The following is a 19,219-nucleotide window of genomic DNA, read 5'->3' on the forward strand; positions in this document are numbered from 1 at the left end:
CCTGGGCTTGCTCCCCGCTTTTCATCTCGCTGTTGCGGGCGAGACCGTAGGGAACAGCGCACGCGCTTCCGAAGGGTAAATACCCAGCGCCGCCACCTGGGTGGGTTGGAGGGTGTGCGCAGTGCTAGGACCTCCGACTTCAGGCCAGTGCGCCCCCTCGCTGCTCTCCGCCGCTCTGTGCACGCCCCTGTGAGCCCGCACCGAGCCTGCCTCGCCTCCTTGTGTCTTCCAGATGCCTGGGAACCGCCCGAGTCCTCCCGTGCCACAAGGCCGCCTCGGCCCTGACACCGCCCTCCTGTGTCCACCCAGCCTTTCTCCGCGCCCACACCCGGCCGGGCTGCCTCGGACGGCGAGGCCCCTCCGCCCCCCCGCCCTGCACCCACCCGCCGCCTGAAGCCACTGGCTCCGATTGCCAACAACCTCTGCTTGTCCAGAAAACAACATGAAACGGAAAAGGCTCCAGCCCTCTGCAAAACCAAGGACTCAGCTGCTTCGTGGGCAGCAGCCGGCCCCCAGATCCCCCGCGCGTGTGCTTTTGTTTTTTTATTTCAAACAGACATTGAGAAAAAAAAAACCCACGTCCTTCTATTCTAGAAGATTCAGACTGACAGATGGGAAGAAGGCCTCGCGGACCTCGGAGAACTCTGCTTTGTCCTTCCACCACCAGAGAGGCCACGGAAGTCACGGCCTGGCTGCGGGTGGGCTCGCGTGTCCGGGGCTGCCTGGTGGACGTTACATGTCGACCTGCCTTCGAGCCACCGACCACCTGCCCGTCCCGGAGGGTCAATCGTGATGATGATGACGATTTTCTCTGATAACAGTATTGTGTTTTTTGTGGGGAAAGTGAGCTTTGTTTTTTTATATACATATGTAACTGATACCTGTTATTTATTGGTCGTTAACTGTTGCTGCTGCCTCTGTGTCCGAAGCTCCAGGGATGCGTGGTCCACCGTCTGTGTAGGTGGTACTCACCCGCCTGCCCCCGTGCCTGGGACGACGGTGGCCAGCAGCGGCCAAGAAGCCAAAAACTTTCTTTTTTTTTTTTCCTCCAGATACTGTGCTTGATGTTTGGAGAGGGGAAAGGTGGGCTTCTTAACTGGCTGATGCACTGTTCCCTCCAGCCTGGAATGCCCCTCCTTCCACCCCTTTCCTCTGCTCCCTGTCCACGCCCTGCCTGTCCTGGGTCTTCTTCTGGGTCTACGACATCTTTTCTGAGGATGCACGGGGGACATCTTCCCGTCTCTCAGCTCCTGCTTTGGTGTTTGTGGCAGCGCAGGGAATGGAGGGGCTCGTCCTGGGGCCGGGAGCCAGGCAGGGGGTGGGTACGGAGGGAGGAGGGAGGAAGTGAGCTTGCGAAGACCGGGTGGGTTTGGAAAATCGTCAGCCCCTCCCTTCTTGCTTGTCTGCTTGTCTGCCTGGCCCGCACGCTGGGAGGGGGGCGAGAAGGGTGCCGGTCATCCTGTCCGGGTGGCAGCCGCTCCTCCAGGCCGTGTCCCACCTGTGCTCATAGGAAGGGTGTTAGCTTTGTCCCCAGAAAGGACGGCCCCAGCACTGCCAGCAGGGAAGTCAGACGGCCATGGACCCCAGGCTGGGAGCCCGAGGCTGGCTGTGGCTCTGAGTTGGTGGGCCGCCCCCTGCCCTCTCCGGGCCCCAGCTGCCCGGTGGCAGAGCCGGGGGGCCTGGCTGACTGACGTGGAATGCCCCCTCCACTCTGACATCATAAAATTCTAAGTCTGAATTCCCTGCACGTGGTGATTCGGTGGTCTGTGGCTGTGAGTGCCAGACCCCAGCAGACACGGGGACCGTCTGAGTCACTGTTCTGTCTCTTGTCACACGTCTTGGAGGACATGGCAGCTGCTGGTTGTGGTGTGTGGGGTCAGACGACACACCGTGTCCCTCCCTGCAGTGCTTCCTGGCCCCTCCTGGACTCTCGGGCTGTCTTTTTGGCCCAGAACTGGTCCTCACCCAGAGGAGGTGGCTGGGGTGACAAGCAGCCCCCCAGACTATTTTGGGCCTGAGTCTAGAATTCCTGCAGCGACTCTGCAAAGCCAGCGGCCTGTCGCCTCCCTGCGCCTCCCAGCCCCGGAGCTGGCGGCGCTGGCCTCGCTCCCACTTTGAATTGCCCTTGGTCTCCACTTTGCACTTTCCCAGGAGGCCGGAGCTTCTCCTGCTGATTAGCCCCCAGACCACGGACCCTCCCCAGAGGACGCCCTTTGAGAGAGGTTTCTGCCGGTGGGGCTGCACCCCGAACCCGAGCGCCCACCCTTCTTGCACGTGCAGGCCCTTTGGCTGCACGATGCCCCCACCCTAAGCCCCCCAGATCCTGTGGGGACAGGAGCAGCAGGTCCACATTCACAGGTGACTTTGAAGGCTGGGCTCTTCGCAGCCCCTGCGGTCACCTTTCTGCTCAGGCCACTGGCCCAGGAGGCCCAGGACTCACCTCCAAGTTGTGCAGTTCCTTCACCTGGCTCTGACCTGAGACCCTACAAACTTGGCCACTTGGGGTCAGACGGGAGGAGAGAGGGGCCCTTCCCGGGTCAGGTGGCTCTCTGGCCTCTGCCTGAGCCTTGGCTGCTGCTCGGGTCCAGCAGAGGGGATGCTGATGGACAGCCTGTCCCGGGAGAGGCGTCATGGGAGAAGGACTGTGGCTGAGCGTCCTCCACAGTTAATTCAGCATGTGGGCCCCTCAGGCCGAGGCCTCAGTTGACTGACTGGCAGACATCCACAGAGCGTCGGCAGGCAGGGCCTTGCGGGTGGTGGCTTGGCCTTTTGGTTTGGAGCCTGGGGCACGCCTTTTGGCCTTAGCCGGTGGCACTGTGGACCCACGCCTCAGGCATGCCCTGGGTACATGCTGAGACAGCTCAGAGCTGCCCAAAGGGCCACCCTTCTTCCTGGCAGCGTGCTGGACACTGGCCATTGGTGCCTGAGTTTGCCAGGCCGGGACAGGTCTGTCACCACCTCTCAGCTGTGGCACCTTGGAACCCACAGCGGCCTGGGGGCCTCTCTCCCTAGCACCCTTTTCTACCCGAGGCCCAGCCCCGTGAGATGCTGCTCTCTGGGGACCCCAGGCCAGCAGGGGACCAGGTTCTGGGGCCCAGGATGCAGGGTGCAGCCGCAGGCAGCTGGCCCAGCCCCTTCCTTGCAGCATCTGCCCCCCACTCTGTGTTGATGGAGAACGTCACAAGTTCCCAGTGTTTAACCAGGCAAGGTTGAGGGTAAGGTCAAGGCAAACATTTGTGTCCCTCTCTTTCCCTGAAATGCTTTTGACAGCCAGTGACCTAGATGACAGGCGCACCTGTGCTTTCTGGGACATTGTCTCTTTCTGTGTGTTGGGGGGGGGAGAAATTGGAGTATGGAGTTTCCCTGGGAGAGGCAGCCTCTCCCTGGAGAAAGGCCGTGCCCTGGTGGGGACCCTCCCTGTTCCCACCGCAGCTTCCCCTTCTAAGGGATCCAAGAGAATACGGGCGCGCCCCCTGGTGGCGGTGAGCTGCAAAGGCATTTGAGGGGCTTCAATCGGCCAAACACAGGTGATTCCAGGGGGTGGGAGGCTGCAGATGGTGGGCAGGTGTGAGTAAGGGGCTGCGATCACCCCTGAGCCCTGGGCCTCCCGCCCAGGGTTCTCCAGGTGCCCCTCTTCCAGGCGAGCCCAGGGATAACAAGGGAATTAGCATAAGGGCACTTTGACAAGGAGCCTTGCCCCCCCCAATTTTTTTTTTAAATATCTGCAGAATAAACCCAATGGTTGATTTTTGAATGAATAAAAGGCTTTTGTTGAATAAACAGCTGGTCCCATCTCTGTCTTGGCATCTAGTAGGCTCTGTCTACTCCTCAGGACTGGCCAATGTGGCCCCCTGGCCCCAGGCTCAGACACTGCATTTCCCGCAAGTCTCTGCAGTGTGGCCCATAGCCCCAGGGGGGGCCACACGCTCCCAGTCTGACCCAGTGACCGGGGCCTTTCCCCGGGACTCTGGGCGAGTCGCTTCAGCTCTGTGGGACTCAGTTTCCCCATCCCTCAGACAGAAGAGCGGATTTCTGTGCAGCCCACCTCACAGGGGCATTGTGGGAGCGGAAGTGAGTGCAATCACCAAAGCATCTTGCGGAGCTGAAAGGCCAGCACGGGGGTCTGCATCCTCATGGCGCCCCCACTGGGAGCCGGTGACTTTGGATGGCATTTGGACAGCTTTTACCCAAACGAGGGAACAAGGCAGTGCTTCCGGTCTGTGCTTGTCTTCTGTCTGCCTCCCCAGCCCCCTCTGAGCCTCCTTCTGGGGCACTGTCCTGTCTGAGTCTGCCGGTGTGTGTCTCTGGGGGGAGGGGCAGGGTGAGGCCCAGGGGCCGGGGTGGGGGATGGGGTGGGGTGGGGTGGGGGATGGGGTGGGGGTGGGGACAGGCGCCATGCCGCATGCCCAGGCCACCCCGAGCTCCTCTGTATGTCGTCTACGTCGCACCAATTAAACTCGCCTCTTGACTTGTCCTTGCCTCCCTTGTGTGGGCCTTTGCTTTGTCTGTTTCTGTCCTTTTTCACTTCGTCTGAGGTTTCTCCTTCCTCCTGTGACACCCTTTCTCTCCTCGCTTTTGGTGTTGTCCTCCCAGTTTCCCCAAGAGAAGGAACGTGCAAAGAAAGGGGCAGCCTTCAGGGTAATGGTGCAACCAGAACACTTCGAGGAGCGTTTCCAGGAGGCCGGGAGTGGAGCAGGGTGAGCCCTGCACCCCTGGGTCCCGCCCAGCATCTCCGTGCCTGCCTGTTTCATCTCTCCAGGGCCTCGGACGGGCTTTTCTAAAGGTTTAACGTGGTTGGAAACAGTTGGCCTAGCCCAGTGGTTCTGAAATCGCGTGTGCCGGCATCACCCGGAAGCTTGGTCAAACCCACGTCGCCAGCCTCACCTCCAGGGTTGCAGATGCTACTGTCTGGGGCCCACGCCGTAGACCCCTGGAGAGCTGTAGGCACTGCAGGACACCCCGCTGGGTCCTAAAGACGGGTGCTGCCTCCATTTGGCCAGAGTCAGGCTAGTCATCCACTCACCTGCGTGTGACTTGCTGCTGTGATAGGCCAAGCACCGAGGACCCAGAAATTTGTCACCGCGTGGAGGGGTGCATCGGGAGGGGAGGCGGGAGCTCTCAGAGTGGCACCCCGTGATTCGGCAGCTGTGAGCCTGCCTTTTGCCATGCTTCCCCCCACCCTCCAACCAGGGCCTGGAACCTGGAACCTGGGTGGGGTTTCCTCTTTCCCCACCAGGCAAGTAACCGAGTGCAAGTAACCAAGCTCGATGCGTGGGGGCCCTGCCACGTGCTGGGCCCGTTTGCGGAGAGGGGGGCTCAGAGGAGGCGTGGTGCCCGCTTTCCGGAGCTTGCTCAGGAAGCGTTCAGTCAGAGAACAATAAAGGCAATGTCACCTCGAGTGCATGACTGCCAGTGAGAAACATGTTACTGCTCTCGAGAGACGTGTGAACGTACAGGTTGATGCGGTCAAGCAGCCAGCGTGAGAACGAGCCAGCCGCCCCCTGCAGAAATGGGTCACCCTGCAGAGCTGGTTTTGTGAAAGGAATTGTCAGACCAGCTCCACCTGCGAGACAAAGCTGGAGGGCCCGGCGTCCCTTCCGCTTGGGGCTGCAGCAGCCACGGCCTCCTGCCTGGCCGTGGCAGGGCTGAGACACGTGGGAGCAAATCGAAGGCAAGGTGGGAAGGCAGTGTGGGACAGTGGTTAGCGGTACAGGTTCCAGAATCAGACCTGGTTCCCAGCCAGGCTCTGCCACCTGACCTTGGGCATGTGTTCTCACCAACAGGGTTTTCTGCTAAAAATGGCTGGGTGGCTCCGTTGGTTGGAGCATTGTCCTGTACACCAGAAGGTTTCTGGTTCGATCCCTGGTCAGGGCACGTACATGAGGCAGTTGATGTTTCTCCCTCTCTCTCTCCCCCCACCCCTCTCAAATCAATAAACATATCCTTGAGTGAGGATTAAAAGTGTGGAACCCCTACTCAGAGGCAGGCAATGGCTCCATTAACCCTCTCAACAACTGTGCCACCAAATGAAATGTCACAACAAAAGCAGACCTTGTGCTGACCAGTGTGGCTCAGTGGGTTGGGCATCGTGCCATAAAGCAAAAGGTCCCCAGTTCAATTCCTGGTCAGGGCACATGCCTGGGTTGCAGGTTTGGTCCTCTGGGGTGTAGGAGAGGCAAGCAATTGATGTTTTTCTCTCACCAGTGTTTCTACATTTTCTTTCTCATTCCCTTCCCCTATCTTGCAGAAAAAAAAAAAAAGAGGAGAGGCAGATCTGACTCTGACAAATGTCCAAATATTTACTAACGAGCAGGTGCAGACACAATCATACACCTATATCTGTAAACCCCCCCAGGAGTGGGGGACCAGGACCCCCAGGGCCCTGAGCCAGGGCGCTGCTCTGAAGGCCTCAGGCGGCTGAGCTCTCTTGCCTGTTGGTGCGAAGACTATGATCACCTCATACTTCTCTTGTGCAAAATAATTTCTAACATCCTTTTGCTCATGAAAAGACTCTGTGGTGTAGATTTTAATAACAGTGTATATTTAAAATCTAATGTGAACCCTTCTGGAGAGTGGATTCCCTACTAGGATATTTCAAGTACTAAGGCACTGTCCCCGAGGTGGAGATTGGAGGTAATTTGCATGCACACACCACTCTAGCTGAAGGAGGCATTCAAACGAAACGTGTCTTCAGGGACACCTCTCGCTGGGAAGACCCAGGTCTGGCTCAAAGAGCCCGAGCGGGGGGAGTTGGGCCGCTGACTCCTGTGTACGCTGAGCTCAGAGGGGGCGTTTGCTGTCGCTGAAGGTGGCTCAGCCTCGAGAGGGTGGAGACGAGGTTCAGGTTTCCTGCTGTTGTGGGCACAGGCTGTCATAGTCTCTTGCTCTGGGTGAGACTGCCCCGGCAGCTTACTGTAGGGTGAGGCCCAGTGAAGGCCCAGACCCCAACTCACCTGAGCTGCCTGCTCTGCTGGGGAGGTGCAGCAAGGGTGGGGGGGGGGGGGGGGGCAGCTCCGGCTGGCCGCTGCTCCCTGGGTATGACAGCGCGGGTGAACCTCGGGATGGCTCTGTTTCTCCCCATGGTGAGCCTTCCACTCTGTCCCCCTGCCCTCCTCCCTAACCCCAAACTCGTATTTGAATGTTAGAAAGTATCTCCCTAAATGTTACTCCCCAGAGCTTGGCTTGGGCATCCCGAGACGCAGAGGGAAGAAAAAGAGATGAGTCAGGGGTAGGGACAGGGGGTGGGGAGTGAGATGTGGACCCCTGCCCTGCTGTCTTCCTGGCGTGGGGCCCCTGCAGCCTGCCTTCCCCTGGGACATGTCCTACGGTGAGAGTGCCCAGGTCACATCCAGGGACAGGAACTTTATATCCTCCAGGGCTCCTGATCAGGAGGACTCTCATCGGGGTGGCATGCAAGGGGGTTTGAAGGTCGCCAGCGTTTAGGAAAAGTGAGCTCGCATAGGTATGGTAGGGCCTTCTGCCTCGCCATCTGTTGACCCGTTTTTAAGCTGTGCACAGGGCTGTGCGGAATAAAGGACTACATTTCCCAGCCTCCCTTGCAGCTGAGTGCTGTCATGTGACTCCATCCTGACCAATGGGGCGAGAGCGACAGGACCAACAACTGGGAAAGAAGCCTTCCTGTAACCTGGGTCTCTGAGCCCTGGACCGTTTACAGTGGTACCGTTAGGAGGGAGAGATGCACACCTCTAACTTGCTTAACCCATCCTGGGTCTCTTTGTCAACAGCCAAATTTATATTCGACCTCCTATACCGAGGGATCCGCCGGGTCATTCTAAATGGCCAGGCGCTGCCTACGAATGCTCCGTGTAAACTCTCAGTGTTTGCCAAAGCGGTTTGGTAAAACCCTGCACCGTGCGACGTGCTCCCTGCGTCACCCCTTCTCGCTCTGTCCCCTCTTCCATGGGCTCAGAGGCACCAGGGGCCCTGTGGCGAGGACCCCTGGGGGAGGGCTGGCTTTGGCTGCAGGACTCCAGACCTAGAGGCGGGGCGGGGCCCGGAGACCAGGCCCGGTGGGGTTTCCCTGGGAAAACAAGCGAGGGTACTGGCAGGCCAGCCTCGCATCAGACCCGGGACCTTGCCTGGGGACAGGGGGACCAGGGCTCATCGCGGTCTCCTCAAAGTCCCGCCTTGGAAACGGTGGCCTTTCCCTGGCATTAGTGGATCTTACAGGTACCACATGTGATGAAGAATAAAACAGCATTGTTCAGAGTGTAAGGGAGGGCAGGGAAGAGTCACTTATTTAAAAAAAGATTCTATTTATTTTTAGAGCAAGGGGAGGGGAGAAAGAGAGGGGAAGAAACACCCTTCTGAGGACCCTTCACTTGGTGGTATGATGCCCAACCAGCTGAGCTACTCCACTCAGGGGCTTTGTCTGGTTTCTTAACGGAGAGGCCTCGATTATTGATCTGAGACCTTTCTTCTTGCCCAACATGAGCACTTAATGCTGGAAACTGTCCCCTAAGCACCATTTTACCTTCATCCCAGATATTGTGATACGTCATCTTTTCATTTTCCTTAGTGATTTCCAGTTTAATTCCGCCATGGTCACAGAGCATACGTGGTATGTTTTAATCCTTGTCAACTTGTTAAGGTGTACTGCGACCCAGATAGGGCCTGTCTTGGTGACTGTCCCGGTTGCGATAGAAAAGAATGTGTACCCTGACATCGCTGTGTGGAATGTTCCATAAAGGTAGGTCAGGGACCGGTGGTGGGGGGCGGTATCCTTGCTGGTTTTCCATCAGCTAATCCCTCCAGTGACTGAGAGAAGTTGAGTCACCATTCTGTAGGTGTTGGTTAAGTAGGGGACAAACTGTCAGGAAGGACACAGTGGCTTGTCACCAAGAGGTGGATCCTCACCGCCGTGTTGGTGTCTTGTTGGCACCGTGTTGGGTGGCAGACGCACCCCAGTTTGTCCCCCTGCTCCCTGAGGGGAGTTCATGGTCAACAGCTGAGTTTCAGACATCGCCTGTGTACATCCAAACCCACGTGGGCCTGAACGTAGCATTTTTAAAAATTTTTAAAAAGATTTTTATTTATTTATTTTTAGAGAGGGAAGGGAGGGAGAAAGAGAAACATCAATGTGCGGTTGCTGGGGGCCGTGGCCTGCAACCCAGGCATGTGCCCTGAGTGGGAATCGAACCTGCGATGCTTTGGTTCACAGCCCGCACTCAATGCACTGAGCTACACCAGCCAGGGCTTTGAACTTAGCATTTCAAATGGGCTCACTGCTGCTGGAAGGAGAAATGAATCGCTTTGGAAGGGCGAGGAGAGGAGAGCTGGAGTGAGGAGGAGGAAGCGAGGCATGGAGAGGGGCCGTGAGGGTCAGAGGCTCCCACGTGTTGAAAGGGACTCGTGGGAAGTGGAGCGGGGTCCCGTGAGGTGTGGTCTCCCCTTGCCAACGCCCCTGGAGTGAGGACCGACTTGACGCTGATGCGTCCGAGTCACCCTTGTGTTTCTCTCGTCTGGGAGGTCTTGCCCAGCCGGGCCTGAGGGTCGGACAGAGGCCAAGCTGCCGTGTGCAGTGTGTCGGTTTGGGGGACGCCCTGCAGGAGCTGGCGGAGCAGGTTTTCTCTCGTTCCAGCCCCGGAAGGTGCAGGACCCTGTTTTCCTGCCAGCGGGAGAGGCTTGGCAAAAACCATTCCTAGTGGACTTCGGGGAACTCCTTGCTTTGGAAAGTCCTGTATTTGAAGTAGATTGTTTTCTCCAAGAGCAGCTCATCAGCTCCCTCGGTGAGCACAGTTTTCTGGTTATAATCAACAGATATGTCTTTCCCTTTATTTAACAAGTTCACAGAGCTGGGAGGACCCGCCCACGGTGGGACCTTAATTGGAGATGTTCGGAAACAGTGGGGAAACAACCTATCCCTAACCCTAAACCCGCCTTCGCCCATCCCTCCCCTTCCCCAATCCCCGAACCGTAAATGGGAAGAAGATAGTAGGGCTGAGATGATCATAGCTTGTTGTACCCAGCAATTATTGAGTGCTTGCTGGATGCCAGATCATTTCACATAGAGCGGAAGTGCCTGGCGTTAGGAGGACACTCCATACACATTTGCTGACTGCTATGGCCTGTTCTGCCGATGCCGTTTCGAGGTTCAGGGATTTTGACCCCTTTCCCTGTAAGTCAGTTGCCATCTCAAGAAAAAGTCTCATGAAAAAGCCACTTCCTGAATCAAGCGACATTTCTCCACCTTCAATATTTAGGACTTTTGTTTAAGTGGTGGAAACCCAACCCCAATGAGCCTAAGCAAGAAAAGAGGAATGATCAATTCACAGAATTGCAGCCCAGAAAGTATGGGGGGAGCAGGGACTCAAAGGGTGCCAGGCTTCTCTCTTTTGCTCTCCGCTCCTCACCTCTGTGGGCTTCCTTCCGCCCTACTGCGGAGGGCCTCCCCCCTGGGGGTGGGGGCCGGCCTGCGGGCAGCCCCCAGTCATCCCCTTAGAACCCCACCCCAGGAGCAACGGAGACTCTTTGCCGGTGGAAATATCCCAGGGAAGGATGCTGATTGGCTCTGCTGGGAACACGTGACCATCTCTAGACCAATCACTGTAGCTGGAGAAACTGGACTGTACGTTTAGTTCAGCCTGGGCCTCGCGACCACTCTTTGGTTGGGGGAAGTCTGCTGGGGCCCTTCCCCAGAAGGAATGGAGCAGCGCTCTCTCCCCTGGGCAGCAGAGGATAACTTGCTGGCTCAAGCAGCACAACTGGGCGCTCTCACTGACCTAGACAATTCTGCTTGGGGCTTCCGTCTCAGCCCGAGTCTGACCCCTAGAGGCTGTGGCTGGTACCGCTACCCCTGCCCTGCCGGGAACTTGATCTTCCTGCCACTGCCACCCAGGGGCCTCCAGCTTCTTTTTTGTCTGGACCCAAAGGCCCACACCAGTGTATTTGGTGGACAGAGCCCATGACACACCTACACTTTGGCTGCAAGGGAGGCGAGAAAGTCCAGGAACTGGCATTTTAGCATTTTGGGTGGCCAACCCTACAGGGTACATGTTGAACAGTTTGCACAGCGACCACGAACCACTTGGTTCCCGGGGCTTTTGTTTCTGCGACGTGGGCCTGTTTTTATTAAATGTCAAAGGAGAAGTGATCAGACCTCCTCTTGCCATGCAGCCCACCCCATCAATCTCAGCACTTGGCAAACAGCCCCTCTCCCTGCGAAGGTCATGGCCCCCTGTCTGGGCGGAGGGGCATCATTTCTCTCCCTCGGAGTTTCCGAACAAGGTTCCTTGAGAAGCAGCTCCAGGCACCATTAATTTAAACGTCTTTAATGTAATTTCCCTGTGCTGTTCTCCGCTTCAATCAAAGGTCAGCTGTCACAGTGCTGTTGTGGTGCTCCATCTGTTCTCCTGATTGACATCATGTGAGTGACACTGGACCCTGCAGTGGAGGTTTCCAGAGGAGAAGTTGAATTGGCAGGAAGTAAAAGGAGAGAGGGGTTGGGAGTGCAGGGGGTGGGGGAGTCCATCACCCCCACTGCAGGGGCTGGGCTCAGCCTCACTCAGAGGCAGAGAGTTCCGGGCTGGCCTCCCCGGTCCCCTGGCCGTTGGGAATGCCTTACTCTGATTTTCCGCCGCCCTCCCCGGACAGCCACACCCTGCCTTTTTCTGTGTAATTGTAGTGAAATCCACACGACACAGAACCCACTGGTTACATTGTTTTCAAGTGTGCAATGCAGTGACATTTAGTGCGCACACAAGGTCAGGCAGCCATCCCCACTGTCTGGTTCCAGAACATCTGTATCACCCCAAAAGAGAACCCCATGCCCCCAGAGCTGTCGCTCCCGCTCCGTCCTACCCCGCAGCCCGGGGGCGCCACGATTTGCTTTCTGTCTCCATGGACTTGCCTGGTTCGTATTCCGGGTCTTCGCACATCCCGTTTATGTGGCATTTTCTTGTCTGCCTCTTTCACTTACTGTGACATTTCCAGGTGTCACCCAGGTGGGAGCATGTGTCGTTCCTTTCGATGGCTGAACACTGTCCCTTTGCATGTGCAGACCACCTGTCATTCACCCATCCATCCGCGGTGGGCACGGGGCAGGGTGCCGTCCCCGCCTTCTGGCTGTGGGGGACGACACTGCTGCAACCCTGGGGTGCAGTCTCTGCCTGGAGGTCTGTTTGCGGTTCTGTGGGGCGCATGCCTGGGAGTGGATTGCTGGGCCACGCGGGCATTCCCAGCCGCTGTCCCGTCATCCGCGCCCACTGTCCTGCTCTGCCTGGCCTGGCGTCTTCAGATGCTTGGCAGTGATTTTTCTTGGCCGTCACGCATCACTTCCACGACCTTGGAGACAGCCTCTCAGAGTCTTTTGTCGACAAGAGCCAGCCTGCCGAACAGCCCAGGCTGACATTCTGATGGGAAAGGGCTGGGGCGCCACATCCACGCCAAGTGCTACGCTGCAGGGCTCCTGCGGCGAATGCCTGCGCCTCTGCTGCCCAGCTCGGAGGAGGTGGTGCCCAGTGGGAGGGGGACCAGAGCAGCCACAGGAGGAGTCCTGATTTGGGGATGGGATGGCCTTACAGAATCGTTGGCTCTTTTTTTTTAAGATTTTTATTTATTTATTTTCAGAGAGGGAAGGGAGGGAGAAAGAGAGAGAGAGAAACATCAATGTGCGGTTGCTGGGGGCCGTGGCCTGCAACCCAGGCATGTGCCCTGAGTGGGAATCGAACCTGTGATGCTTTGGTTCGCAGCCCGAGCTCAATCCACTGAGCTATGCCAGCCAGGGCAGAATGGTTGGCTTTAATGACTCTGTCCCCAGGGCCAAGACTGTCCAACCCTGACCACGACCTTCAAACACCGGGGTCAGAGTTCGGGTGACAGGAGAATGTAAATGAAGCTGCAGCCTGTTGTACTTTAGTTGCACCGACTGTGAAACCTATAAGACAGCGAATGACGGGGTCCGGGATTCTCTCGTTCTATTCACCCTCATTTACTGAGGCCCTACTATGTGCCAGGTGCTCTGCTGGGGCTTGGGGATGAATGAGACGGAGACGAGTGTTCCTCGGGGGGCCACTCCCTGCCGCGGACCATCACAGCTCTCCCCTCAGGGTGCCTCAGCCCCTCCCCCAGGGGGTTTCATTCCAAAGTCCACACGTAAGAAGAAATCCAGGTGGAGAAAAATTGTCTGATAGTCCCTTAAACGACTCGTGAAAAGGAGTATGCCTGACTTTTCGTCTGCTGCCCGAGGAGAAATCAGCGTGTCAGACCGTACACCCCGTGACGGACAAACAGAAGGACAGGCGCGTCTCCGAGGGAACACGTTTGGCTGCGACCGACAGATAATGCCACGCCCCCGGCTTAACTCTGGAGGGAGATGCGTCGTCGCGCGAGAAGAGAAAGCTACCCATGGGGGCTCTGAGACCCTCTTCCCTCCCACTTTCTCTGCCCCTCGGACTGGCTTCCTCCGTGGTTGCAGGGTGCAGAGTCCCAGGGACCCGGGCAGGTGCGTCCGGTGGAGGAACGAGGGCGCTTTCTCCCTGGTGCCTGTTTTTCAAGGAGCTTTACAGCGTAGCTGCCCCACTTAGGCCCGTGAATCGTCGCCAGCTGGTTTTGTGTGTGGCGTGAGGCAGGGATCCGGGCTCATTGCTTCTCCATAAAGGTAACCAGCTGCTCCAGCACCATCGGCTGAAAAGACGTCCCCTTCCCCGTGGCGCCCGTTTCCGGTCCCGGACCGTCTTTCCTGCTCCACTGGCCCGTCCCTCTTGCCTTTTGCCTGTGCCAGGCTGTTGTGAGCACTGCTGCTTCAGAGTGAGACTTCCGGCGGGGGCTGTGCGCGTCCTCGGCCTCTGTTCTCTTGCGTCACTTCCGGAGAACGCCAGCGCACGCCCCGCCCCGCCCCGCCCCGTCGGCCAGGCCTGCATTGGACACCCCGTCCCAGCCCACTGGGGTAGCCTGGCCCGTCGGGACTGCCCTTGGAGACAGCAAAGCGGGCCCCCCCTAAAGATGCATGGAAGACGAATGGACACCTGATCCCGAAAGTTGGGGCGAAGCCGGGCTCCCCAGGAAGCAGGTGGGGAAGCCTTTAGGATGAGAAACCAACGGGGTCTTTGAGCCAAAAGGCACAAAGCAATTCAATGGAATTACACGAGAGAGAATAAAAGGCACAGACAAGTAAACCTCAACTTATTCTGGACATTCTTTCCAGCCGCCGGTGACAATGGTGCGGGTGACACCGTGGTCATAAACGACAACAAGCTTACTACTACTATATAGCAGGGCGAGCCGCAGCCACCTGCGGACGTGATACTGGCTCCGGGGCTCAGTGACGCACGGGCGTGCTCCGTCAGGCCGATGGGCGGGGTCTGGGTCTGGGCGGTGGAGAGCGAGTCCGAGCTGCCGGCTCTGTTGGATTGTTTGTTTTTGAGAACATGGGGATGGGCGGCAGTTCCTGTGTCCCTCGGGCCGCTCCAATATTTCTTGGGACGGTCTCGGCCATTCCTCGTGGTGCATGTGATTTGGAGCCTGGTCCCGTCGTGGGAGGATCGAACTCAGCAGTAAATCACTCGCGTGCCTGGCTGCTCCCAGGCGCTCCCGCAGCGGCGCTGAGTGGAACTTCCTGGCTCCCCCTCCTCCTCCTCCTCAGTAGCTCCTTCTCAAGTTGTTTGTCCGCTGCTTTGACTCCCTGCTAGTCCTGGCCTCCAGGGCCCTCACTTAATTTTTTACTTCCTTCCTGGAGAAGAGAAGGGAGGCTGCTAGACGACTCTTTCTACGTCTCAGGTGCTCAGTCTGCGCGCACGTAGACCGAGGGGCGGACTCACCTGCGACCTGCGCGGTGGTTTCCCTCTCCTCTCATTCGGCCCCGGCGGTTTGGTTAAACGTGGGCGGGAGCTGAGCGCTCAGCGCTTCAAAGGCGCTACATGTCTGAAACTTGAGTCCCAGCCCCGCCTGAGTTACTGCTCCCCGAGCTCCACATTTGTTCTGGGAGTTCTGCAGCTGGGAACCCTGCACCCAGCACCCCGACAGCGTGTGGCCGAGGCGGCGTGGAGGGGTGGACGGGATTACAGGCTCTGAGGACAGGCAGGTGCGTAAGTAAAGTCCGGCCTGGACACAGGACTGCCCCCCTCTGCCTCAGTTTCCTCGTCTGCCATGCGAAGAGTGAATATTGCGCGAAGCGGTTGTCGGTGGGGATCTGCTGAGAAAGGTTCGCTGTTCGGCATGGCGGGCGCTCAGTGAGGCCTGGGCGGCCGATCTCCACCATCAGTGTTTGTGAGCCTTCAGAGGAAGGGAGTAAACACACACCTACTCCCTCAGGCAGAGGGCCGGGCGGGGCCCAGTGGGAGGGGGTGACTGAGTCTCAGAGGGTCTGAGGTGGCTGAGACCAGGGTGTATTTAGGAGGTGGGACCTGCAGAAGCCTAAGAAAGGCCCACTGGTAGGGAGAGGCCGCGGTTCTTTGGCCCGCCAAGTGCTGGCTTCTGACCCAGCCCCTCCGCTGGCCTCGGATCCCCGGTGTAGATAGGGCGGACAGGCCCGGATCTCTAAGCCCGGGCCCAGAGCGGTGGCGTGAGCGATAATGCACATGCAGCCCACGCGCTCTCCACGGCAAACCCCGCGGCATGAGAGGAAGCAAACGACTCCACGGAGACCATCCTTCTGGGAACAGGAGGAAAAACATGGGTTGTTTTGCGTTCAAAGTGTGGGCTCCCGGGGGGCCTGGAGAGTCGAGGTGGTGAGACGGAGCTGATTGATGAGGTCTGGTGGCGTTTCCTCTGGGCCTCTGTGCTCACGCCCAGCGCTACCACGGTCACGTTCCGGGAAGCCCCGAGCCTCCAGAGAGGCCTGTGCTTGGGGCAGCGCCTCTGGCCACCTGGGTGGGAGGTGGTGCTCCCCCTCCAGCCTCCCTTCCATGGCAACTGGAGGAGGCTTTGCCCTGATGAGTTCAGAGGGTCTCTCCCACACCGCCTGTGTCTCCAAGGGGCCCCAGTGACGGTTCCAGCCTGCTGGGGCTGCAAGAACCATGGGGGGTGTCTGGTTAGCCCCATGCATCTCAGGTCATTTTGCAAGTGGGGAAACAAAGGGCAAGGGAGGGGAGGCCCTCGTGCTGGGTCACAAGGCTGTTTCAGGACTCAAACGCATGACCCACTTGCCCTTGGGGTCAGTCACCTCGCCCTTCTTGGGGCCAGCTCTGTTCCTGTGTCCTGAGGGAGTAGGTGTGTGTCTTCCTGGCATCTACAAGATCTGCCCTTTGAACTTCTGCTGCTGGGACCTTTCTGCAATGCAAATTGGATGAGGTGGCTTGCCGACCCCTGTCCCCCGCCCCTCCTGCACATTCTACACCAGCTCCTCACTGCCTGTGGAGAGACCCCACACCCCTCATCAGACACTTAAGGTCCTTCAAGATCTGGGCTCTGTCCTCTGCTCTGCCCCCCCTCCCCCAGCAGTCTCCCTGGGCGAGCAGGAGGTCACTCCTGTCTTCCTGCCTTTGCACATGCTGTTCCTGCTCCTCAAATGCCCTTCCCTCTTGTTCTCAAACTCTTCTCAGGCTTGTTCCTCGGCCTCCTCTGACCCCTCAGGCCCAGACGCTCCTTCCTTTGGGCTCCCAGAGCACTTGGTAATTCCTCTATTAGCACTTAGGTCATTGCCTCGGAATTATTTGTTTACGGGTCTCGTCTCCCCAGGGTGGAAAGCACGTCTTGCACATCTGCATGTCCCCGCCCCCCACCAGTGCCTAGCCGAGTGCCTGACACCCAGCCTAGGCCCAGCCAGTGTCCGTGGAGTGAATGACTGACGGACGCATCTGCCCCCAGAGGTCTCCTGTACTGGGCCTCCTGTGTCTCTGTCTGTGAGCCCTGCCCGGTTCCTGGCTCCTCTTCGCCTCTGCCTCCCACAGCTGGGGCCTCTCTTCTCTGGCCAACAGCTGGCCCAGCCCTGCCCAGGTCCCGGGGCCAATCTTCGCCTTAACCCAGGGAGATTTAAAGAGCCAGTGTCCAGAAGTACAGGTGACTCAACCTCCCGTGGGCTTGGCTGTGAGTCCTGCTCTCACCTGGGTCTGGGCGCTTGGCTCCCCCCCGTAACCCGTGAAGCAGGCGGCTCCAGGGACAGTACTCCCGCCAGACCCCAGCCCTGATCTGGAACAGAGTCCCTGAGGGTGTGCGCGGCCACCGCTGCCCAACGCTACCGGGCCCCTCTGACACCCGCTGACCCGTTTATGTGCATGCCTTCCTTGGGCGCCTACCGTACGCCAGGCACCGGGTCCCTGCTGCCCCAGAGCTCAGGGTTGGTCACCGTGAGGACAGGGATGAGTGCTAGACTGGGTGAGGGTCCCAGGGCAAGGTGCTGGAGCCGCCCCAGAGGCGGCCTGTGAGCTGAGGTGAAAGTGGAGGCAGGAGGTATGGGGTGGGGGCCTTCCTGGTTGGGGCTGGGAGCGGAAGGGCTGGAGAAGACCCCGTTCACCCCCCCATCACAGACCTGGAGCCCTCAGCCAAGTCTGAGGGGCTGCCTGCACCTGTCCCGGGAGCCTGCCCTTCTCGGAGGAGGGGCTGAGGAAGCAGGGGACAACTGCCCCTCCCCCCGTGGCTGTCACAACCAGCAGGCCCACAGAAGCTTCTCTTCTTTGCTCAGGCAGCATTGGGTGAAGTCCCCACCAGGTGCCAGGGAGCTGGGCTGGGACCTGGGGACTGATGGGGGGAGGGGACCAGGACCAAGACACAGCCCCAGCCAGCGGGGCGCGAGGCCTGTGGCCAAAGGAAGCACAGGAGTGCAGCCTGAGGGGGGCAGTGGCGGCAGGAGGGCGCCCCGTTAGGGAGGGGATGGCCGAGCAGAGCCCAGACGCACCAGCAGCGCCTCACGTGTGTCCCAGGACCTTCTCGCGTGGCCCGTGGGGCCGGTGAGGGAGACAGCAGAGGGACATCTCCCATCTTCTGGAGCCATCAGAGGACCTGTGACAATGGCTTACAGCACTCCAGAGGCAGCAGGGGCTAGGGGCTTGGAATCTTTTTAGACCTGGCTTCTGTTCCTACCCCCAGCACTCGACAGCTGAGTGACTGCCGACAAACGACTTACCCTCCGTTTGTAAATGACCAAGCCTCAGTTGGCTTATCTGTACAATGGGTTTAGTGTTAGTGCCTCCCTGTAGAGTTGCAGTGAGCACATAGTAGGTGCTCAACGGATGGTGCTTGATTATAGCAGTGACAATGACAATAACTGGGAAGCACAGAGCCCCGCAGAGGGGAAAAAGCATTGGCGTTCCCTCGTGGGGCGGGGCGGGGCGTTTAGGGAACTGGGTGGAGGGAGGAACACAGCCAGCCTCTGCTGTGGCCAGGCCTCCCGCCCGGGGGCCGCGCGTGCCCCTCCCTCTCCCGCCCCCGTGCAGGGTGCCCGTCCGGAGGCGCAGGTGTCCGTTGCGCCCCGCGTGTCCCTGTACGTCCGCGGCCCCGGCTCCGCACTGCGGTCCGCCCCGCGTCCTCCCCTAACCTCGGGTCTGGACTGGCGAGCCGCGGGGCCGGGAAAGTTTGAGTCACGGTGTGGGGGAGCGGAGGAGGCGGGACCGTGACCCTGAACGGGGTGGGCTCTAGGACCCGCCTCGGGCTCCCAGCAGGCAGACCCCGCCGCGAGCCCCTGTCGCGAGCGCACCGGCGCGGCCCGACGGAGCGAGGCGCGGCGCTGCAGCCGCGGAGCACACCGGACGGTCGCGCTCGCCACGACCTGCGCCTCCACCGCAGCTGCCGACCGCAGGCGGCCGCGCTCCGCACGATGCCGCGGGCGCCGCTCCTGCGCCTGCTGCTGGCGGTCTCCGCCGCGGCGGCCGGCTCGCCCGGGACGGAGCTGCCCCCGACCACCGGGGACGCCACCCTGGCCATCGTCTTCGACGTCACCGGCTCCATGTGGGACGACCTGATGCAGGTGATGGACGGCGCCTCGCGCATCCTGGAGCGCAGCCTGAGCCACCACAGCCGGGCCATCGCCAACTACGCGCTGGTGCCCTTCCATGACCCAGGTAGCGCTCCCCCCCTCCCCCGCCCCGCCGACCCCGCGTCCGCGTCCGGCGCCCTGTAGCGGCGCTTACCCGCCCGCTCGCCCGCCCGCGATTGCAGCCCGGGCGCACCTGGACGCCCTAGGGCCGCGCGGGCGGGAGCGCCTTCTCAACACCGGCGCGCCGCCCGACCTCGGGCACCTGGGGCCGGGCAGGCCTTGCAGCCGCCCTTTCTTCCCCCGGGAACCTGCTGCGCCTCTTCCGCGCCTTCCGTCTAGCAGGGCCAGGTG

The 19,219-nt window shown here is 59.4% G+C and overlaps 2 protein-coding genes across 2 annotated transcripts in view; both read left to right on the forward strand.

Moving 5' to 3' along the window:
- Window positions 1–3,778, forward strand: part of NCS1 (neuronal calcium sensor 1) — a 45,203-nt gene extending 41,425 nt beyond the window's left edge. The window contains exon 8 of the mRNA XM_045846418.1: window positions 233–3,778. The gene's annotated coding sequence lies outside the window, so the exon portion shown is untranslated. The remainder of the gene's footprint in view (window positions 1–232) is intronic.
- Window positions 3,779–18,460: 14,682 nt separating this feature from the next.
- The window catches only part of HMCN2 (hemicentin 2), a 131,999-nt gene continuing 131,240 nt past the window's right edge, over window positions 18,461–19,219 (forward strand). The window contains 1 exon segment of the mRNA XM_045846429.1: window positions 18,461–18,953. Within this exon segment, the coding sequence (XP_045702385.1) occupies window positions 18,710–18,953 (244 nt within the window). The 5' untranslated portion in view covers window positions 18,461–18,709.

The sequence above is a fragment of the Phyllostomus hastatus genome, unplaced genomic scaffold (genome assembly GCF_019186645.2).
Source record: "Phyllostomus hastatus isolate PE091 unplaced genomic scaffold, TTU_PhHast_1.1 phas_contig_495, whole genome shotgun sequence".
Lineage (NCBI taxonomy): Eukaryota > Metazoa > Chordata > Mammalia > Chiroptera > Phyllostomidae > Phyllostomus > Phyllostomus hastatus.